At 36.9% G+C, this 19,890-nt stretch overlaps 1 protein-coding gene across 2 annotated transcripts in view; it reads left to right on the top strand.

Annotated features, from left to right (window-relative positions):
- The window catches only part of NETO2 (neuropilin and tolloid like 2), a 69,166-nt gene that overhangs the window by 17,715 nt on the left and 31,561 nt on the right, over positions 1-19,890 (top strand). For both annotated transcript variants that reach the window (XM_032614774.1, XM_032614775.1), the window contains exons 5-6: positions 2,889-2,933; positions 3,017-3,144. In XM_032614774.1, coding sequence (XP_032470665.1) covers positions 2,889-2,933; positions 3,017-3,144 — 173 coding nt within the window. The remainder of the gene's footprint in view (positions 1-2,888; positions 2,934-3,016; positions 3,145-19,890) is intronic.

The raw sequence follows: 19,890 nt of genomic DNA, 5'->3' as shown, positions 1-19,890 counted from the left end.
CTTAATAATATTTACTTAACGTTCCTCCATGTTTTTTCATGGCTTGGTAGCTTGTTTCTTTTTAGTGCAGAATAATATTTCGTTGTATGGATGTACTACAGTTTGTTTATCCATTCTGTTGAAGGATATCTTGGCTGCTTCCAGGTTTTAGCAACCACAGATAAACCTGCTGTAGACATCCATATGCAGGTATTTGTGTGGACAAGTTTTTAACTCATTTGGCTAAGTACCATGGCGTGCAATTGCTGGATCATATTAAAATTTGTCTTTAGTTTTTATTTAAATGGATTGTGCTGGTGGTGGCACAACATTGTGAATGTACTTAATGCCACTGAATTTTACACTTAAAAATGAGTAAAAGGATAAATATTATGTTATATGTTTTACTACAATAAAAATAAATTTTAAAAATTACAAACAGGAGTCTAAAAAAAGCTTAATTTGAAAATTCAGATAGAAGACATATATATCAACCCACCAGAATGAAAAAATTGCTAGTCTAAAAGATCTCAGAATTTTTAATTAGCCTGTTTAAACCTATTTTAATTCACAGTTTATTGTATGTAACTGGTTGCTCAATTCTTGTTAAAATTGTTTTCTTTGTTGTTTTGGCCATGCCACGTGGCATGCGGGATCTTCCCAACCAGGGATCGAACCTGTGTCCCCTGCAGTGGAAGCGCAGAATCTTAACCACTGACTTTCTGCATGGTTATCAAAGTACATGTTGAAAAAAAGTAAGAGTAAAATTTTTAGCTTAATCTAGGATACATCACAGAGACTGTTCTTTTTTAACTTAATAATCTAAACCCAACCTCCCTAAATAAAAGGGAGTGACAGCACTTCAGCAATTTTGCAGAGGAATGTCAAAGAGAAATCTAAATTTAAACAGCATTAGAGTAGAAAGTCATAGCAACTATCTGGCAGGTGAATCAGAATTTCTTCACAGGTAGGAAAGAATTCTAGGACATTGTCATTATTGCACTAAAATTTCCAGAATTATCCCAGTTACTTCCGGGACGTAGCAATCCATTAAGAGCCTCTCCCTCAACAAATATCACCAGTAGCTCAGATAATTTCATTTATTTAGAAGATACTAATTTCTCATCATCGTTAGTAAGTTTCATCCGTATTTACAAATACTTAGACAAAATTTACTTTATATGACTTTAAATAACTAGACAGCCATGATTTAGCTATTTATGAATTGTCTATTTATTTTGACTTTTTTTTTTCTTTTAGTGGTAAAATTGTGGTATCATCAGCCACACTATAAAGGCAAGAAAGAGTAAGAAAGAAAAATGTTACAGTAAGAAAAACTGTCTAGAGAATTAGAATCTAGTCCTGATGTTGCCATTATATGGTCTAAAAAAGTCATAATCTCTCTGATTCAGTTTCCTCATCTATAAAACAGAATAGTACATGATCTTCTTGATGTTATTGTCATTAGCATAATATTAAACATAAGGTCTGTAGAAACTCTGAAGTACTATAAAATGCAAATATAAGGTAATATAGTATAGAAATCCTTAGCATTTTATTATAATTTATATTTTAACCATAAGCCATATGAAGTTGCTCTCATGATACATAAAACTAATAGAAGAAAAAGAACTGCATTTCTTCAAAGAATCTTTACATATAAAGTTGCCTGGCTTTGTTTTTTAATATTTTTAAAAGCATTATTCAAATGATTAAGATGTTTGTTTTTTCTTTCAGGCAGTCTAAACTTATTTGCAAAAATCTGACTCTATATAGGACTTTGTAATGTCTTTTGATACTAAAGTGTCAATCAGTTCAGTTAATTGATTTAGTTCATAAAAATCAAATACCTGGCCAGCTTAATTAAATCAGTTATTTTGATATAAACTATTGGTTGTCAGTTTTCTATGAACTATTTCATAGGGCAGACTATCCTATATATCATCTAGTCATCTCTCTTTTTCCTGCCATTGTGAAAAAAACAACTTACTAGCTGCTACTGTGGTGGGATAAATTATATGTAACATAAAATTCACTATCATATACCTTTTTTTTTTTTTTTTTTTTTTTTTTGCGGTACGTGGGCCTCTCACTGTTGTGGCCTCTCCCGTTGCGGAGCACAGGCTCCGGATGCGCAGGCTCAGTGGCCATGGCTCACGGGCCCAGCTGCTCTGCGGCATGTGGGATCTTCCCGGACCAGGGCACGAACCCGTGTCCCCTGCATCGGCAGGCGGACTCTCAACCACTGCGCCACCAGGAAAGCCCTATCATATACCTTTTAAGTGTACAAGTCAGTGGCATTAAGTACACTTAACAATGTTGTGCAACCATCACACCGTGCATTTCCAGAACTTTTTTTGTCATCCCAAGCTGAAACTCTGTCCCCATTAAACACTTAACTCCCTATCCCTCCCTCCCTACAGTCTCTGAATTCGACTAATCTAGGGACCTCAATTAAGGGAATCATATAGTGTCCTTAACTGTCTGGCTTATTTTACTTAGCATCATGTTTCCACAGACATCCATGTTGTAGCGTGTGTCAGAATTTCATTCCTTTTTAAGGTTGGATAATATTCCATTGTATTATTTATACTACATTTTGTTTACTCATTCATCCATCAATGGACTAGCTACTGCAGTTGACATAGAGTTGTGAGTTTTCAGGTGGCATAAATAAGTTTTTAGTTCATAATTGGATCAAAAGTATAAAGGTTATCATTTTTAAAATATCGATCCTATAAGTGAGCACCTCAGTATGCTCATAAATAGCCAGTGGTCTGTAGTTTACACAAATGAAAGCTTTCTCTTGCTTTGTTAAGTATAGCATTAGATATAACGTAAGACATTAATCCTTAAAGTAACGCTAAACTACCTCAATGCCAATGACTTTCTTCTTTTCTCTGTTACAGATCCAGACTTTACTTACCTAGGAGGTATTTTAAATCCCATCCCAGGTTTAGTATATTACCTCTTTTTCCTCATGGCATCTTTGATCAGTCTTATTTGCCTTTGAACATCATTCATCTGTTCTTTCTAGATTGCCAGTTTGAGCTGTCAGGAGCTGACGGAATAATACGTTCTAGTCAGGTAGAACAAGAGGAAAAAACAAAACCTGGCCAAGCAGTTGATTGCATCTGGACGATTAAAGCTACTCCAAAAGCTAAGGTAGTATTAAGTATGCAGTCACTTCTAAGAAGAACATAATAAGATGTGATTTGTATAATGTATTATTTTGGTTCATGCAGATACTTATTATTTAAACTGACGTTACAACTTTTTAAAAATTTTATTTCAGTCACATTATTGAACACCTAGCATCTCAGCATTGTTGTAGTTAAATAAACTACAACATAAACTTCAGGAATGTCACGCATACATTAATATTCTTATTTTAAGATTCTTAAAATCTGTGTGTTCCTAATTGGAGAGTATAGGTATTGATCAGTGTGATCATAGATTCATAAACACCTCTATGAGGAGGTAAAATAGGCCATAGACGTTAAAGTTAAGTATCATCTTAGTTCTCTTCTTACCATGCTGTCCTCTGCTAATCATATAGAGTTTTGATTGGAAAGTACCACAGGGAAGGATGTTTTTAAATAACTGACAGGTTGAGACTGGTTGCTGACTACTTCTGCTTTTTGCTTTTAGTTTGTACTTCTAGGAATAGTAACAGTTAAAATTATATTTATTGTTTATATATGTAACCAGAAAAGAAAGAGGGTAGGAGAATTTAAAGAATTAAGAAAATCAAATTTAAAGTTTCTGGTAATATGATGGATGAGATAACCTGAAAACCTACCTATTACAAAACACTTAGAAACATTGGATAAAATATAACAGATATCCTTTTAAAACCATAGATAAGCTCCAAAAAAGAAGATAATTCTTGTGAACTAGAGTGAAAGAGCTATAAATCAGAGCAGTAAACTGAAATCGATGGTACAAATGCCCCTTGCTGATTTCAGTAACCTATGACTACTCAAGGGTAGATATTGCAGGAGCTTGGCATCACCCACACTGAGACAAATAAAAGGCCTAGGGTTCGTGTGGCCTTTGAGAGGACTGCCACATGAAGCTGGAGCCCTCAAAGGGAGATTATTGCCATGAAATGGTAGATTAGAAAAACTCTTCCACTAGCGCAAATTGGTAAAAAAGAAGCTTATCCTGGGCTCAGTCTTAAGATGCGGGTGAGGCTGAGGTCTCCCCTAACCAGTTTATACCTATATCTTTATTACAGTTTGGGATGTGAACTTACATTCCATGCTCAGCCCAGGAACCACTTAGCCCCAAAATGAACAAAATGGTCCTGGACTTATTAAACCTTTTGAGGCACCTGAAAAGATAAATACAAAATAACCATGTAGGCTACAGGATTGCTATAGCTAAAACACTGCTGAAGTAAGCTTACAACCTAAAATTAGAAAACATAGGTGAACAACCCACCATGAGTGAGTTAACAGGCATAACAGCAAGAAGTTTCTTAGATCCCCAAGAACTGAAGTCTTAAATATCCTACATTAGTAATCAAAAGAATGAGAAAGAAAAGTACCAAGTATGCTTTAAAAATAACCAAATGGAACTTACTCAAGTAAAAATTATAGTATTGAAAGACAAATTTGAGAAAATTACCCAGAAAGTAGTTTGAGGATGGGAGACAGTGGCAATTTATTAAGAAACTTGGAAGAAATGACAATAGAATTACGTTTTCAAAGTGCTAAGGAAAAAAAATTAACTGGCAATCTAAAATTCGAAAATTCCATGTCCAACTAATCTGTCTTTCAAGAATGAGGGCAAGGGTTCAAAATGGCGGAGTAAAAGGACGTGCTCTCACTCCCTCTTTTGAGAGCACCAGAATCACAACTAACTGCTGAACAGTCATCGACAGGAAGACACTGGAACTCACCAAAAAAGATACCCCACATCGAAAGACAAAGGAGAAGCTGCACTGAGATGGTCGGAGGGGCGCAATCACAATAAAATCAAATCCCATAACTGCTGGGTGGGTGACTCAGAAACTGGAGAACACTTACACCTCAGAAGTCCACCCACTGGAGTGAAGGTTCTGAGCCCCACGTCAGGCTTCCTAACCTGGGGGTCTGGCAATGGGAGGAGGAATTCCTAGAGAATCAGATTTTGAAGGCTAGCATGATTTGATTGCAGGACTTCAGCAGGACTGGGGGAAACAGAGACGCCACTCTTGGAAGGCACACACAAAGTAGTGTACACGTCGGGACCCAGGGGAACGAGCAGTGACCCCATAAGAGACTGAACCACACCTACCTGCTAGTGTTGGAGGGTCTCCTGCAGAGGCGGGGGGTAGCAGTGTCTCACAGTGACACAAGGACACTGGCAGCAGAAGTTCTGGGAAGTATTCCATGGCGTAAGCCCTCCCAGAGTCCACCATTAGCCCCACCAAGGAGCCTGGGTAGGCTCCAGTGTTGGGTCACCTCAGGCAAAACAACCAACAGGAAAGGAGCCCAGACGGAACCATCAGCAGACAAGTGGATTAAAGTTTTATTGAGCTCTGCCCACCAGAGCAACAGAGAGCTCTACCCACCACCAGTCCCTCCCAGCAGGAAACTTCCACAAGCCTCTTAGATAGCCTCATCCACCAGAGGGCAGATACCAGAAACAAGAAGAACTACAATCCTGCAGCTTGTGGAACAAAAACCACATTCACAGAAAGATAGACAAGACAAAAAGGCAGAGGGCTATGTACCAGATGAAGGAACAAGATAAAACCCCAGAAAAACAACTAAATGAAGTGGAGATAGGCAACCTCCCAGAAAAAGAATTCAGAATAATGGTAGTGAAGATGATCCAGGACCTCGGAAAAAGAATGGAGGCAAAGATCGAGAAGATGCAATAAATGTTTAACAAAGACCTAGAAGAATTAAAGAACAAACACCTAGAAGAATTAAAGAACAAACCAACAGAGATGAACAGTACAATAACTGAAATGAAAAATACACTAGAAGGAATCAATACCAGAATAACTGAGGCAGAAGAACAGATAAGTGACCTGGAAGACAGAATGGTGGAATTCACTGCTGCAGGAGAAAATAAAGAAAAAAGAATGAAAAAAATGAAGACAGCCTAAGAGACCTCTGGGACAACATTAAATGCAACAACATTCACATCATAGGGGTCCAAGAAGGAGAAGAGAGAGAGAAAGGACCCGATAAAGTATTTGAAGAGATTATAGTTGAAAACTTCCCTAACATGGGAAAAGAAATAGCCATCCAAGTCCACGAAATGCAGAGAGTCCCAGGCAGGATAAACCCAAGGAGAAACGCCGAGACACATAGTAATCAAATTGGCAAAAATTAAAGACAAAGAAAAATTATTGAAAGCAGCAAGGGAAAAACGACAAATAACATACAAGAGAACTCTCATAAGGTTAACAGCTGATTTCTCAGCAGAAACTCTACAAGCCAGAAGGGAGTAGCATGACATATTTAAAGCAATGAAAGGGAAGAACCTACAACCAAGATTACCCAGCAAGGATCTCATTCAGATTCGATGGAGAAAGCAGAAGCTTTACAGACAAGCAAAAGCTAAGAGAATTCAGCACCACCAAACCAGCTAAAGGAACATTTAAACAAATGCTAAAGGAACTTCTCTACGTGGGAAACACAAGAGAAGAAAAGGACCTACAAAAACAAACCCATAACAAGAAAATGGTAATAGGAACATACATATCGATAATTACCTTAAACGTGAATGGATTAAATGATCCAAAAAAAGACACAGGCTCGCTGAATGGATACAAAAACAAGACCCATATATATGCTGTCTACAAGAGACCCACTTCAGACCAAGGGACACATACAGACTGAAAGTGAGTGGATGGAAAAAGATACTCCATGGAAATGGAAATCAAAAGAAAGCTGGAGTAGCAGTACTCATATCAGATAAAATAGACCTAAAGAATGTTATAAGAGACAAGGAAGGGCACTACATAATGATGAAGGGACCAATCCAAGAAGATTATAAATATATATGCACCCAACATAGGAGCACCACAATGCATAAGGCAGATGCTAACAACTATAAAACAGGAAATTGACAGTAACACAATAATACTAAAGGACTTTAACACCTCACTTACACCAATGGACAGATCATCAAAACAGAAAATTAATAAGGAAACCCAAACTTTAAATGACACAATAGACCAGATAGATTTACTTGATATTTATAGGACTTTCCGTCCAAAAACAGCAGACTACACTTTCTTCTCAAGTTCAGATGGAACATTCTCCAGGAAAGATCACATCTTGCGTCACAAATCAAGCCTTGGTAAATGTAAGAAAGTTGAGATCATATCAGTCATCTTTTCTGACCACAGCACCATGAGATTAGAAATCAGTTACAGAGGAAAAAAACTTTAAAAACACAAACACGTGGAGGCTAAACAATACGTTACTACATAATCAATAGATCACTGAAGAAATCAAAGAGGAAATCAAAAAATACCTAGAGACAAATGACAATGAAAACATGACGATCCAAAGCCTATGGGATGCAACACAAGCAGTTCTAAGAGGGAGGTTTATAGCAATACAAGCCTATCTCAAGAAACAAGAAAAATCTCAAATCTAAGCTTACACCTAAAGGAACCAGAGAAAGAAGAAGAAACAAAACCCAAAGTTAGTAGAAGGAAAGAAGTCATAAAGATCAGAGCAGAAATAAATGAAATAGAAAAAAAGAAAACAATAAAACTAAAAGGTCAATAAAACTAAAACCTGGTTCTTTGAGAAGATAAACAAAATTGATAAAACATTAGCCAGACTCATCAAGAAAAAGAGGGAGAGGACTCAAATCAATAAAACTAGAAATGAAAAAGGAGAAGTTACAACAGACACCATCAAAATACAAAGCATCCTAAGAGACTACTACAAGCAATGCTATGCCAATAAAGTGGACAACCTGGAAGAAATGGAAAAATGCTTAGAAACGTATAACCTTCCAAGACAGAACCAGGAAGAAATAGAAAATATGAACAGTCCAATCACAAGTAATGAAATTAAAACTGTGATTAAAAATCTCCCAGGAGGGCTTCCCTGGTGGCGCAGTGGTTGAGAGTCCGCGTGCCGACGCAGTGGACACGAGTTCGTGCCCCAGTCCGGGAAGATCCCACATGCCGCAGAGCGGCTGGGCCCGTGAGCCATGGCTGCTGGGCCTGCGCGTCCGGAGCCTGTGCTCCTCAACGGGAGAGGCCACAACAGTGAGAGGCCCGCCTACCACAAAAAAAAAAAAAAAATCTCCCAGGAAACAAAAGTCCAGGACCAGATGGCTTCACAGGTGAATTCTATCAAACATTTGGAGAAGAGCTAACACCCATCCTTCTCAAACTCATCCAAAAAATTGCAGAGGAAGGAACACTCCCAAACTCATTCTACGAGGCCACCATCACCCTGATACCAAAAGCAGACGAAGATGTCACAAAGAAAGAAAACTACAGGCCAATATCACTGATGAACATAGATGCAAAAATCCTCAACAAAATACTAGCAAACAGAATCCAACATACACATTAAAAGGATCATATGCAATGATCAAGTGAGATTTATCCCAGGGATGCAAAGATTCTTCATTATACACAAATCAATCAGTGTGATACACCATATTAACAAATTGAAGAATAAGAACCATATGATCATCTCAATAGATGCAGAAAAAGCTTTTGACAAAATTCAACACCCATTTATGATAAAAACTCTCCTGGAAGTGGGCATAGAGGGAAACTATCTCAACATAATAAAGCCCATATATGACAAACCTACAGCAAACCTCATTCTCAAGGGTGAAAAACTGAAAGCATTTCCTCTAAGATCACAAACAAGACAAGGATGTCCACTCTCGCCACTGTTATTCAACATAGTTTTGGAAGTCCTAGCTGTGGCAATCAGAGAAGAAAAACAAATAAAAGGAATACAAATCGGGGAACAAGTAAAACTGTCACTGTTTGCAGATGACATGATGCTACACATAGAGAATCCTAAAGATGCCACCAGAAAAGTACTAGAGCTAATCAATGAATTTGGTGAAACTACAAGGTACAAAATTAATGCACAGAAATCTCTTGCATTCCTATACACTAATGATGAAAAATCTGAAAGAAATTCTCCCATTTACCATTGCAACAAAAAGAATAAAACACCTAGGAGTAAACCTACCTAGGGAGACAAAAGACCTGTATGCAGAGAACTATAATACACTGATGAAAGAAATTAAAGATGATACAAACAGATGGAGCGATGTGTACCATGTTCTTGGGTTGGAAGAAACAGTATTGTGAAAATGACTGTACTACCCAAAACAATCTGCAGATTCAGTGCAATCCCTATCAAATTACCAATGGCATTTTTTATAGAACTAGAACAAAAAATCTTAAAATATGTATGGAGACACAAAAGACCCCGAATAGCCACAGCAGTATTGAGGGAAAGAAATGAGCTGGAGGAATCAGACTCCCTGACTTCAGACTATACTACAAAGCTATAGTAATCAAGAGAGTATGGTACTGGCATAAAAACAGAAATACAGATCAATGGATCAGGATAGAAAGCCCAGAGATAAGCCCACGCACCTGTGGTCATCTGATCTATGACAAAGGATGCAAGGATATACAATGGAGAAAAGACAGTCTCTTCAATAAGTGGTGCTGGGAAAACTGGACAGCTACATGTAAAAGAATGAAATTAGAACACTTCCTAACACCATACACAAAAATAAACTCAAATGGATTAGAGAACTAAATGTAAGACTGGAAACTATAAAGCTCTTAGAAGAAAACATAGGAAGAACACTCTGACGTAAATTACAGCAAGATCTTTTTTTGACCCACCTCTTAGAGTAATGGAAATAAAAACAAAAATAAACATATGGAACCTAATGAAAGTTAAAAGCTTTTGCACAGTAAAGGAAACTACAAACAAGACGAAAAGACAACCCTCAGAATGGGAGAAAATATTTGCAAATGAATCAATGGACAAAGGATTAATCTCCAAAATATGTAAACAGCTCATGAAGCTCAATATTAAAAAAACAAACAAGACAATCAAAAAATGGGCAGAAGGCCTAAATAGACATTTCTCCAAAGAAGACATACAGATGGCAAAGAAGCACATGAAAAGCTGCTCAACATCACTAATTATTAGAGAAATGCAAATCAAAACTACAATGAGGTATCACCTCACACCAGTCAGAATGGGCATCATCAGAAAATCTACAGACAACAAATGCTGGAGAGGGTGCAGAGAAAAGGGAACCCTCTTTCAATGTTGGTGGGAATATAAATTCATACAGCCACTATGGAGAACGGTTTGGAGGTTCCTTAAAGAACTAAAAATAGAATTACCATATGACCCAGCAATCCCACTACTGGGCATATAGCCAGAGAAAACCATAATTCAAAAACACACATGCACCCTAATGTTCATTGCAGCACTATTTACAATAGCCAGGTCATGGAAGCAACCTAAATGCCCATTGACAGACGAATGGATCAAGAAGTTGTGGTACATATATACAATGGAATATTCCTCAGCCATAATAAGGAACGAAATTGGGTCATTTGGAGAGATGTGGATGGATCTAGAGACTGTCATACAGAATGAAGTAAGGCAAAGAGAGAAAAACAAATATCATATATTAACACATATATGTGGAATCTAAAAAAATGGTACAGATGAACTGGTTTGCAGGGTAGAAATTGAGACACAGATGTAGAGAACAAAAGTATGGACACCAATGGTGGAAAGTGGGGTGGAGGGATGGTGTGATGAATTGGGAATTGGGATTGACATATATACACTAATATGTGTAAAATGGATGACTAAGAAGAACCTGCTGTGTAAAAAAATAAATAATATTCAAATAAAATGAATAAAATTCAAAAAAGAAACAATTAAAATGCTTCAACAATGACAGTGTAACATTCAAAAGGTCATTTACATATATCCAAATATGTATCACAAAATTATGTTAAAATTTGAGGAGTTATGGTTCCCTCACAGAAAAGCATTAATACAGCCATAAAACATAATTTATTCCAAAATAAATGTTTCAAATGGTAAAATTGAAATAAAAACTGGAAACAGTGTGTGGATTAAAAAAAAAATGAGGGCAAAATTAAGGTATTTGGGGGCAAAAATAATAGTTGGACCAACTGCTATATTTAAAATCCAAGTAAATCCTGTTTTAGGTTAACTAAAGGAAATTTTGAAAATACAGAAATAGGAATAAAATAGATACTAAAAGAGCTGATACAGCTATTAAAATTGAAATCAAGATTGTCACGAATTCACAAGGAAGATATATTTTAAATTTTATGTATTAATATAGCCTCAAAGTGTACAAAACATGAATTGACAGTTTCTGAGGAAAACTGACAAATCCACAATTATAGCATGTAATTTTTTTTGCCTCTCAGTAATTAATCAAGCATGCAAAAAAAAAAATGTCAAGGCTTAGAAGATTTAAACAACACAGTTTGCCTAATGGAACATGATATTTTGACTTGCAACATCCAGAGAATTTTCATTCTCTACAAGCATGCCTGAAACATTTATGGAAACTGATCCATACACTGAATGGAAAAAGGAAGTCTGCCGTACATACCAGTGCTTGGTATCATGCAGAGCATCCTCTGACAAAAATGCAATTAAATTAGGAACCAGCAACCAAACAATAACTTTAAAACCCCATATGTTGCTAGGAAAGTTGGGCAGCTGCTTGTAAATCAGTGACGTTAGAACACACCCTCACACCATACATACACACAAAAAAGCTCAAAATGGCTTAAAGACTGAAACATAAGACATGACTCCATGGAACGACTAGAAGACATCATAGGCAAAGCGTTGTGTGACATAAATCATATGAATGTGTTCTCAGGTCAGTCTCCCAAGGCAATAGAAATAAAAACAAAAATAAACAAATGGGACCTAATCAAACTTACAAGCTTTTTCACAGCAAAGGAAACCATAAACAAAAAGACAACCTACAGAATAGAAGAAAATCTGTGCAAACGAAGCAACTGACAAGGGCTTAATTTCCAAAATATACGAACAGCTCATACAACTCAACAAAAAAACAAGCAACCCAATTGAAAAATGAGCAGAACACATAAATAGACATTTCTCTAAAGAAGAAATACAGATGGCCAATAGGCATATGAAAAGATGCTCAACATTGCTAATTATTGGAGAAATGCCAAGCAAAACTACAATGAGGTACCACCTCACACTGGTCAGAATGGCCAACAAAAAGTCTACAAATAACAAAGGCTGAATAGGGTGTGGAGGAAATGGAACTCTCCTACACTGTTGGTGGGAATGTGAGTTGGTGCAGCCACTATGGAGAACAGTATGGAGATTCCTCAAAAAACTAAGAATTACCATATGATCCAGCAGCCCCACTCCTGGGCATATATCCAGGCAAAGCTGTAGTCTGAAAAGATACATGCATTCCTATGTTCATAGTAGCACTATTTACAATAACGAAGACATGGAAATAACCTAAATGTCAGTCGACAGATGAATGGTTAAAGAATATGTGGTACATATGTACAATGGACTACGACTCAGCCATAAAGAAGAATAGGATAATGCCATTTGCAGCAACATGAATGGAACTAGAGCTTATCATACTAAGGGAAGTAAGTCAGAAAAAGACAAGTACCATATGATATCACTTTTATGTGGAATCTAAAATATGACACAATAAACCTATCTACGAAACAGAAACATACAGACATAGAGAAAGACTTGTGGTTGCCAAGGGGGAGGTAGGGTGGGGGAGGGATGGATTGGGAGTTTGGGATTAACAGATGCAAACTATTACATATAGAATGGATAAACAACAAGGTCCTACTCTATACCACAGGGAACTGTATGCAATGTCCTGAGATAAACCATAATGGAAAAGAATATATTTTTCTTTATTTTAATATTTTAGGTTTATTTAGATTTTCAATCTCTTTTTGAGTTTAAAGTTATTTTTCTAGAATATTGCTCATGCTTTCTGGTTCCACATTTATTGGTATAATATTTTACACGGTATTCTTTTCCAGTTTTTAAAACCTCAGTTCTATTTGCCATTTTAAATTTGTTCCTTTGCTCTTTTTTTTTCTTTATCAGTTTGCCAGAGGTTTGTTTTCAAGAACTGCTTTTTTAAAAAATCAACTCTCGTTTCTTTGCTTCCCATTTTCTCAATTTGTGCTTTTATTTCTTCTGCTTTCTTCGGATTTACCTTGTGATTCTTTTTGCAGCTTCTTGTATTGAATTCTTTGGTAATTAATTTTCAAATGTTCTTCTTTCTCTAACAGGTACTTAGGGCTATCAGTATGCTACGAAGTATTTCCTTAGATGTTTCATGAGTTTTGATATGTAGTGTCTTCATTGTTGTTGATATCTAACTATTTTACAATTTAAAACCGTTTTAAACATTTTATTTTTTATCTTTTTGTTTTTAACATCTTTTTGGACTATAATTGCTTTACAACGGTGTGTTAGTTTCTGCTGTATAACAAAGTGAGTCAGCTATACATATACATATATCCCCATATCTCCTCCCTCTTGCATCTCCCTCCCACACACATATAACTGAATCACTTTGCTCTACAGCAGAAATTAACATTATAAATCAACTAAACTTCAACTTTAAAAAACCCATATGTTTAGAAATTTAATAATATACCACCTTGTAATTGATAGGTCACATAAAAAAATCAGGATGGAAATTTGTACACATTTATAAAAAACTTAGCAATAGTGAAAATACTACATATCAAAACTTGTGGGATACTCCTAAAAGTACTTTAGGGAATTTATGATCATAAATGCTTCTTTTAGGAGAAGAAAAAGATTTAAACTTAATGAGCTAAAATTCAACTCAAGAAGCTAAAAGAATGACCAAAATATCCAAAGAACGGGCAGTAATAAAAGAGCAGAAATAAGTGAAATTAAAAATTCACAAAAAGAGGGCTTCCCTGGGGGCACAGTGGTTGAGAGTCCGCCTGCCGGTGCAGGAGACACGGGTTCGTGCCCCACGCTGGGAAGATCCCACATGCTGCAGAGCAGCTGGGCCCGTGCGCCATGGCCACTGAGCCTGCGCGTCCAGAACCTGTGCTCCACAATGGGAGAGGCTGCAACAGTGAGAGGCCCGTGTACCACAAAAAAAAAAAAAAAATTCACAAAAAGAAAGAGTCAACAAAAGCTAAAGCTGGCCCTTTGTTTAAAAATAATAATAACAATGGACATACTTCTGGCAAGATTGACCTAGAAAAAAAAGACATAAATTATGTTAGAAGTGGAAAAGGTGGTAAATCAACTACAGCTGAGATTAGAAACCATTATAAGACAAACTATGAAGAAGACCTGCTGAACAAAAGAAAAAAAAAAAAAGCATTTCCTCAATAAATAAATTACAAAGGGAAAAAGAAAACCAGCAGGGGACCCTACAGATTAAGAAATGTAAGTCAAATGATTAAAAAATGTAAGTCGAATGAGTTTGGACTCAAACAAACTAGAGAAGGGTGGGAACATTAAGAGACAATTAGAAGTCTGAACACTGGTATTTTATATTAGGAAATTATTCATTTGTTTGGTGTGATAATATGAGGTTATTTTTTAAAGTCATCTTTAACAGTACATATGGAACTATTTAACATGTGAAATGATATCTCTGGAATTTGTCCCAAAATAATACATGAGAGGCAGAAGTGGGGAGAGGTATAGATAAAGCTAAAGTTAGGGGATGGGAAATGGGTTTATGATACTCTTTTTTCTGCTTATGCATGTTTGAAATTTTCCATAATCAAAGTGCTTCAGACTGTTCTTTGTTAATACATTTGTAAACAGTCTAAGTGGACAATTTCCTGAAATATATAATGTATGTGTATATATATACAATTTATCAAAATTAAATCAAAGAAATAGAAAACCTAAATAAACTCTTACCAAATTGATGAAATTGATTTTGTACTTAAAGTATGTTAACAGAAAAACTAGCCAAATTAGATTTTACCAGATACTCAAGGAACATGTTATATAAACTGTTTTAGAAAACTGAAGAAGAAAGAACTTTCCCCAGCCTGTTTTATCAAAACTAAATAAATAGAATGAGAGAATTTTAAGCCAGAGAATTATAAAATGAAGGAGGGAAAAAAAAAGACTAAACAGTAACAAACTAAACCTACCAAATTTCTTTTAGAAATCATAACCGAAGATGGGCTTATCTTAGAAATTTTTGGACAGTTTAATATGAGAAAATCAAATGATGTAGTTTACCACATATGTAATTCCAACATAGGATGTATCTTCAGCATGATGAGGAATATCTACTAAAATCCTTAAAGCAAACATCATAGTTGATGGTGAAACCTTAAAATCATTTTCTTTAGACTTATGTCTATTGCTAGTATTTTATTGGTGGTGGTCAATGCAACAAGATGAGAGAAAGAAAAAATGTTCATGAGCTAGAAAAATAAATTGGTTTTCTGTACTACAGCCAAAAGCAGTTTGAAAGTAAAACTTAAAAAAAAAACTGAAAAGAACAAATCATAAGGTACCAGGAAGTAAATTTTTAAATTATATTGAAATACACAAAAGAAGGCCTACAGAAATGGGGGAAGAGAGAGACATGCACCATTTTCATGGATGGGAAGATGGAAATGTTTTTTGTTCCCTAATTAATCTATCAATTTAAAATTCCAGTCCAGATCCCAGCACGGCTTTCTGGGGAACTTGGCAAGCTAATTCTAAAATTCACAAAGAAGAGGAAAGGGTCCAGAAGAACCATGACAATTTTGAATAAAAACAAAGTGGAGTACTTACCCTTCGAGATAAAGTTGGGGTAGTTGGACAGAATGCATTTATCATTGGGGTATGCAAACTGATAAAACTGAGTAAGATTTCTAAAAGTAGGACTACACACGTATGGAAGCTTGGTATATAATATATAGCATGCCGGATCAAAAGGAGACACTTGATAATTGATGTTACAACAATTGACTATTGATGTGAGATCTCTGTCTTGCACTTGACATAAAATTCATTCCTAAATGTTAAAACTAAAACGTTTAGAAGAAAATACAGGAGTATAGTTCTAAATATAACCTTTGGTTAGGAAACGTTTTATTAAAAACAAAGAAGACACAAAGTGTAAACCATAAAGATAAGATTTATCAATTATACTACATTAAAATAAATGACTTCCAGAACCAGCCAAGATAGAGTAAGCCCACTATAGCTTATTGCTCTTAACTTATTATAACTGAGAACTCTGGATAGAACACTAAAAGCAATTGCATAAGGATTCTGAAAAGTAACCATTAGAAGATGGGTTTGGGAAGGAAGTAAAAACTTTAATAATCACCCCAAAAGGGTAAGAATCACAGTTTTTTTTCCTTCTCCTTTGTCTTTTGGGCTGGTTTGTGGAACTGAAAGCAGGTACAGACAGAAGAAAGCGCTCTAGCCAGAAGACTGAGAAAGGGGCCCTTACAAACTGAGGGCAGAGGGGCGTCCCTGGTTTGTTTTTTCCCCTTTACTAGCTCTGCCCAAGGTCAGCACCAGTCACAGCAGCTACAGCAGCAACTGAAACCCCATCTCCTTAACCAGTAGAACTTGGAAAAGGATATGGTGATGTCTGGAGAGTATGGAGGGGATCCCCATTATTTTTTTTTCTCTTTGTTCTTAGTCACTCAGAACTCATAACAGGTTAAGAGATTAAAAACTGAGGAAAACTTATCTTTCTGGCCACCAGAGGAACCGAGAAGAGGAAACTGTGTTACCCAGAGAATGAGAAGTCTTGGAGAACAGGGAGGTAGAGACAGGTGCTAATTCTGGCTTCCTCCTGAGCTGCATATGCATGGAACAGGCCCATAGAAACATGGCAAAGGTGTTGAGGACCAAATTACATTATAAACACTATCCAAGTGCCTGAGTAGGGCATGCCCTGGGCAAGTCTACATAGCACAGCAAAGGCCTTGAAAACTGAACCAACACTGGAACCCACACCCACAAAAAGAGGCAGTACATGCAGTCTGAACGTTTCTGGGTAGGTTGCCTGATAAAACAAGCAACAGAACTCGGCATTGTCCACAGATTTTTAAGAGGACCCAGAGTTTCAGTGTTATATCCAAAATGTGCAGGATATAATTTTAAAATTACTGGCAATATAAAGAACCAGGGAAATGTGATTAATTCTGAAAGGAGAAAGCAGCAGATCCCAACCCTAACAGGACTCAGATGAATTGTAGATTTTATAGCAACAATATAACCATGTTCCATAAGGTAAAGATAAACATTCCTGAAATGAGTGAAAAGATAGATCTTTTTTTTTTTTCTTTTTGCGGTATGCGGGCCTTCACTGCTGTGGCCTCTCCCATTGCGGAGCACAGGCTCCGGACGCGCAGGCTCAGCAGCCATGGCTCATAGGCTCAGCTGCTCCGCGGCATGTGGGATCTTCCTGGACTGGGGCACGAACCCTTGTCCCCTGCATCGGCAGGTGGACTCTCAACCACTGCACCACCAGGGAAGCCTGAAAAGATAGATCTTAGCAGAGAAATAGAAACTATAAAAATGAACCAAGTGAAAATTTTAGAATGGAAAAAATATATCTTAAACTTCTAAAATATATTCACTGTATGGGCCAATAGGAGAGTGGAGATTATAGAGGAAAGTCAGTAAACTTGAAGGTGACTCAGTAGAAACGACCTAATTTGAAGTACTGAGAAAAAAAAATTGAAAACAAATTATACTAAAGTCTCAGGGACCTGTGGAACAGTTTCTAAAGGCCTAAAATTTATGTCACTTAAGTACCAGAAAGAGAAAAGTTTGTTGTAGAAAAAAAATTCGAAGAAATAACTGCAAAAAAATTGCTGAAAGACAAATTTACAGATTCAAGAAGCATAGCAAACACCAAACAGGATAAAAACAAACATAAAACAAAGCCTACTCATATCAAATCAAGCTACTTGAAACCTAAGATCGAAAGCTTTAAGCTGTGACACAGAAAAATGATGTATTTTGTATAAAGAAACAATTTGAATGACTGGATTTCTCTTCAGAAATCATAAAAGCCAAGCATCAAAACCTTTAAGTGCTGAAAAAAGGAACTATGAACTTAAGAATTTTTGTGTGTGTGTGTGTGTGGTATGCGGGCCTGTCACTGTTGTGGCCTCTCCTGTTGCGGAGCACAGGCTCTGGACGTGCAGGCCCAGCGGCCATGGCTCACGGGCCCAGCCACTCCGCGGCATGTGGGATCTTCCCGGACCGGGGCACGAACCCGTGTTCCCTGCATTGGCAGGCGGACTCTCAACCACTGCACCACCAGGGAAGCCCTGAACTTAAGAATTTTATATCCAGCAAAAATATCGTTTCAGGAATGAGGGCAAAGTAAGTACATACCCTAATAAAAACAAACAAAGAATTCATTTCCTGCAGACCTGCTATAAAAAAATGCTAAGGAAGTTCTTTAGATAAAAGAGAAATGGCACTGGAAAGAATCTTGGAATTTCATGAAAGGGTACAGAAATGGTAAATATCTGGATGAATATAAACCATTTTACCAACGTCAGGAACAAAACAGAGGACCTCGCTATAGACCCTCCAGTAAAACAGTGGACCTTTCTGTGCCCCAAAATCAGATGACTCAAACGAACTGGACAAATTCCTTAAAAACCACAAGCTGCCCAAACACATCTAAGAAGAAATATGTAACCTGAACGGCCATATATTTATGAAATAAATTGAATTCATAGTTAAAAACCTTCTTACAAAGAAAGCTCCTAAATGGATACACTGACAAATTACAACAAACATTTAAAGGGGAAATAATGCCAGTTCTTTGCAATCTCTTCCAGGAAGTACAAGGGGAGGAACACTTCTAAACTCAAGACAAGCATCACCCTGATACCACCGAACACATTATAAGGAAATTACTGATCAATATTCCCCCTGTGAGGTTTTGCTCTGTAATAAGAAATATATATATATTTGGTCTTCATGCACATTTCTGGCTCAGAGCTCGCAAAACCCTTGGAATTTCCTGAGTGATAAGAGCAATGAGAGCATCTATTGTTACAATATTTGGTCTCTTGTTCCCAGTTCCTGAAAATGTTTCAGTGCCATAAAGTTGATATGGGTGTCTTGTTATTCATAACAAGCCCCTTTCAACCACAAGTGAGTTTATGTTAATGAGGTGACTTCTGGAAATCCCCAAGAGTTGGAGGCTTATTACCAGGGTAACAAATAATCTAGTAAGTAAACTGGTTTTCTGAGTCCTGTAAGCCACCTAGCAAATTAAAGGAACCCAAGAATGAGATCTTAGGAACATCAGATTTATAGCCAGTCAGTCAGAATCATGTGACAACCTGGACTCGTGTTTGGCATCTGAAGTGGAGGCCAGTCCCCTGGGAGCCCTCAACCTTCAGAATCGGATGATGTCTCTGGGTAGATGGTGTCATAATTGAGTTCAATTGTAGGACACCCAGCTGATGTTTGAGAATTACTGGTGGGGGGGGGCAAAAAAGACCCACATGTTGGAATTGGTATCATAATTGTTATTCCAGAAAATAGTTGCAGGGGACTTCCCTGGTGGTCCAGTGGTTAAGACTTTGCCTTCCAATGCATGCGGTGCAGGTTTGATCCCTGGTCGGGGAGCTAAGATCCCACGTGTCTTGCAGCCAAAAAACAAAACATAAAGCAGAAGCAATATTGTAACAAATTCAATAAAGACTTTAAAAATGGTCCACGTCAAAAAAAATTTTTGATAAGAAAATAGATGCAAAAATCCTTCAAGTATTAGCCAGTCTAATCCAGCAATATATGAAAAGTATAATACACCTAAGTAATCACAGCCAAGTGTGGTTTATCCCAGGAATGCAAGGCCAATTCA

Source organism: Phocoena sinus, chromosome 19 (genome assembly GCF_008692025.1).
Source record: "Phocoena sinus isolate mPhoSin1 chromosome 19, mPhoSin1.pri, whole genome shotgun sequence".
NCBI lineage: Eukaryota > Metazoa > Chordata > Mammalia > Artiodactyla > Phocoenidae > Phocoena > Phocoena sinus.
The sequence above is the reverse complement of the archived record's forward strand: the minus strand, read 5'-3'. Positions and strand labels throughout refer to the sequence as shown.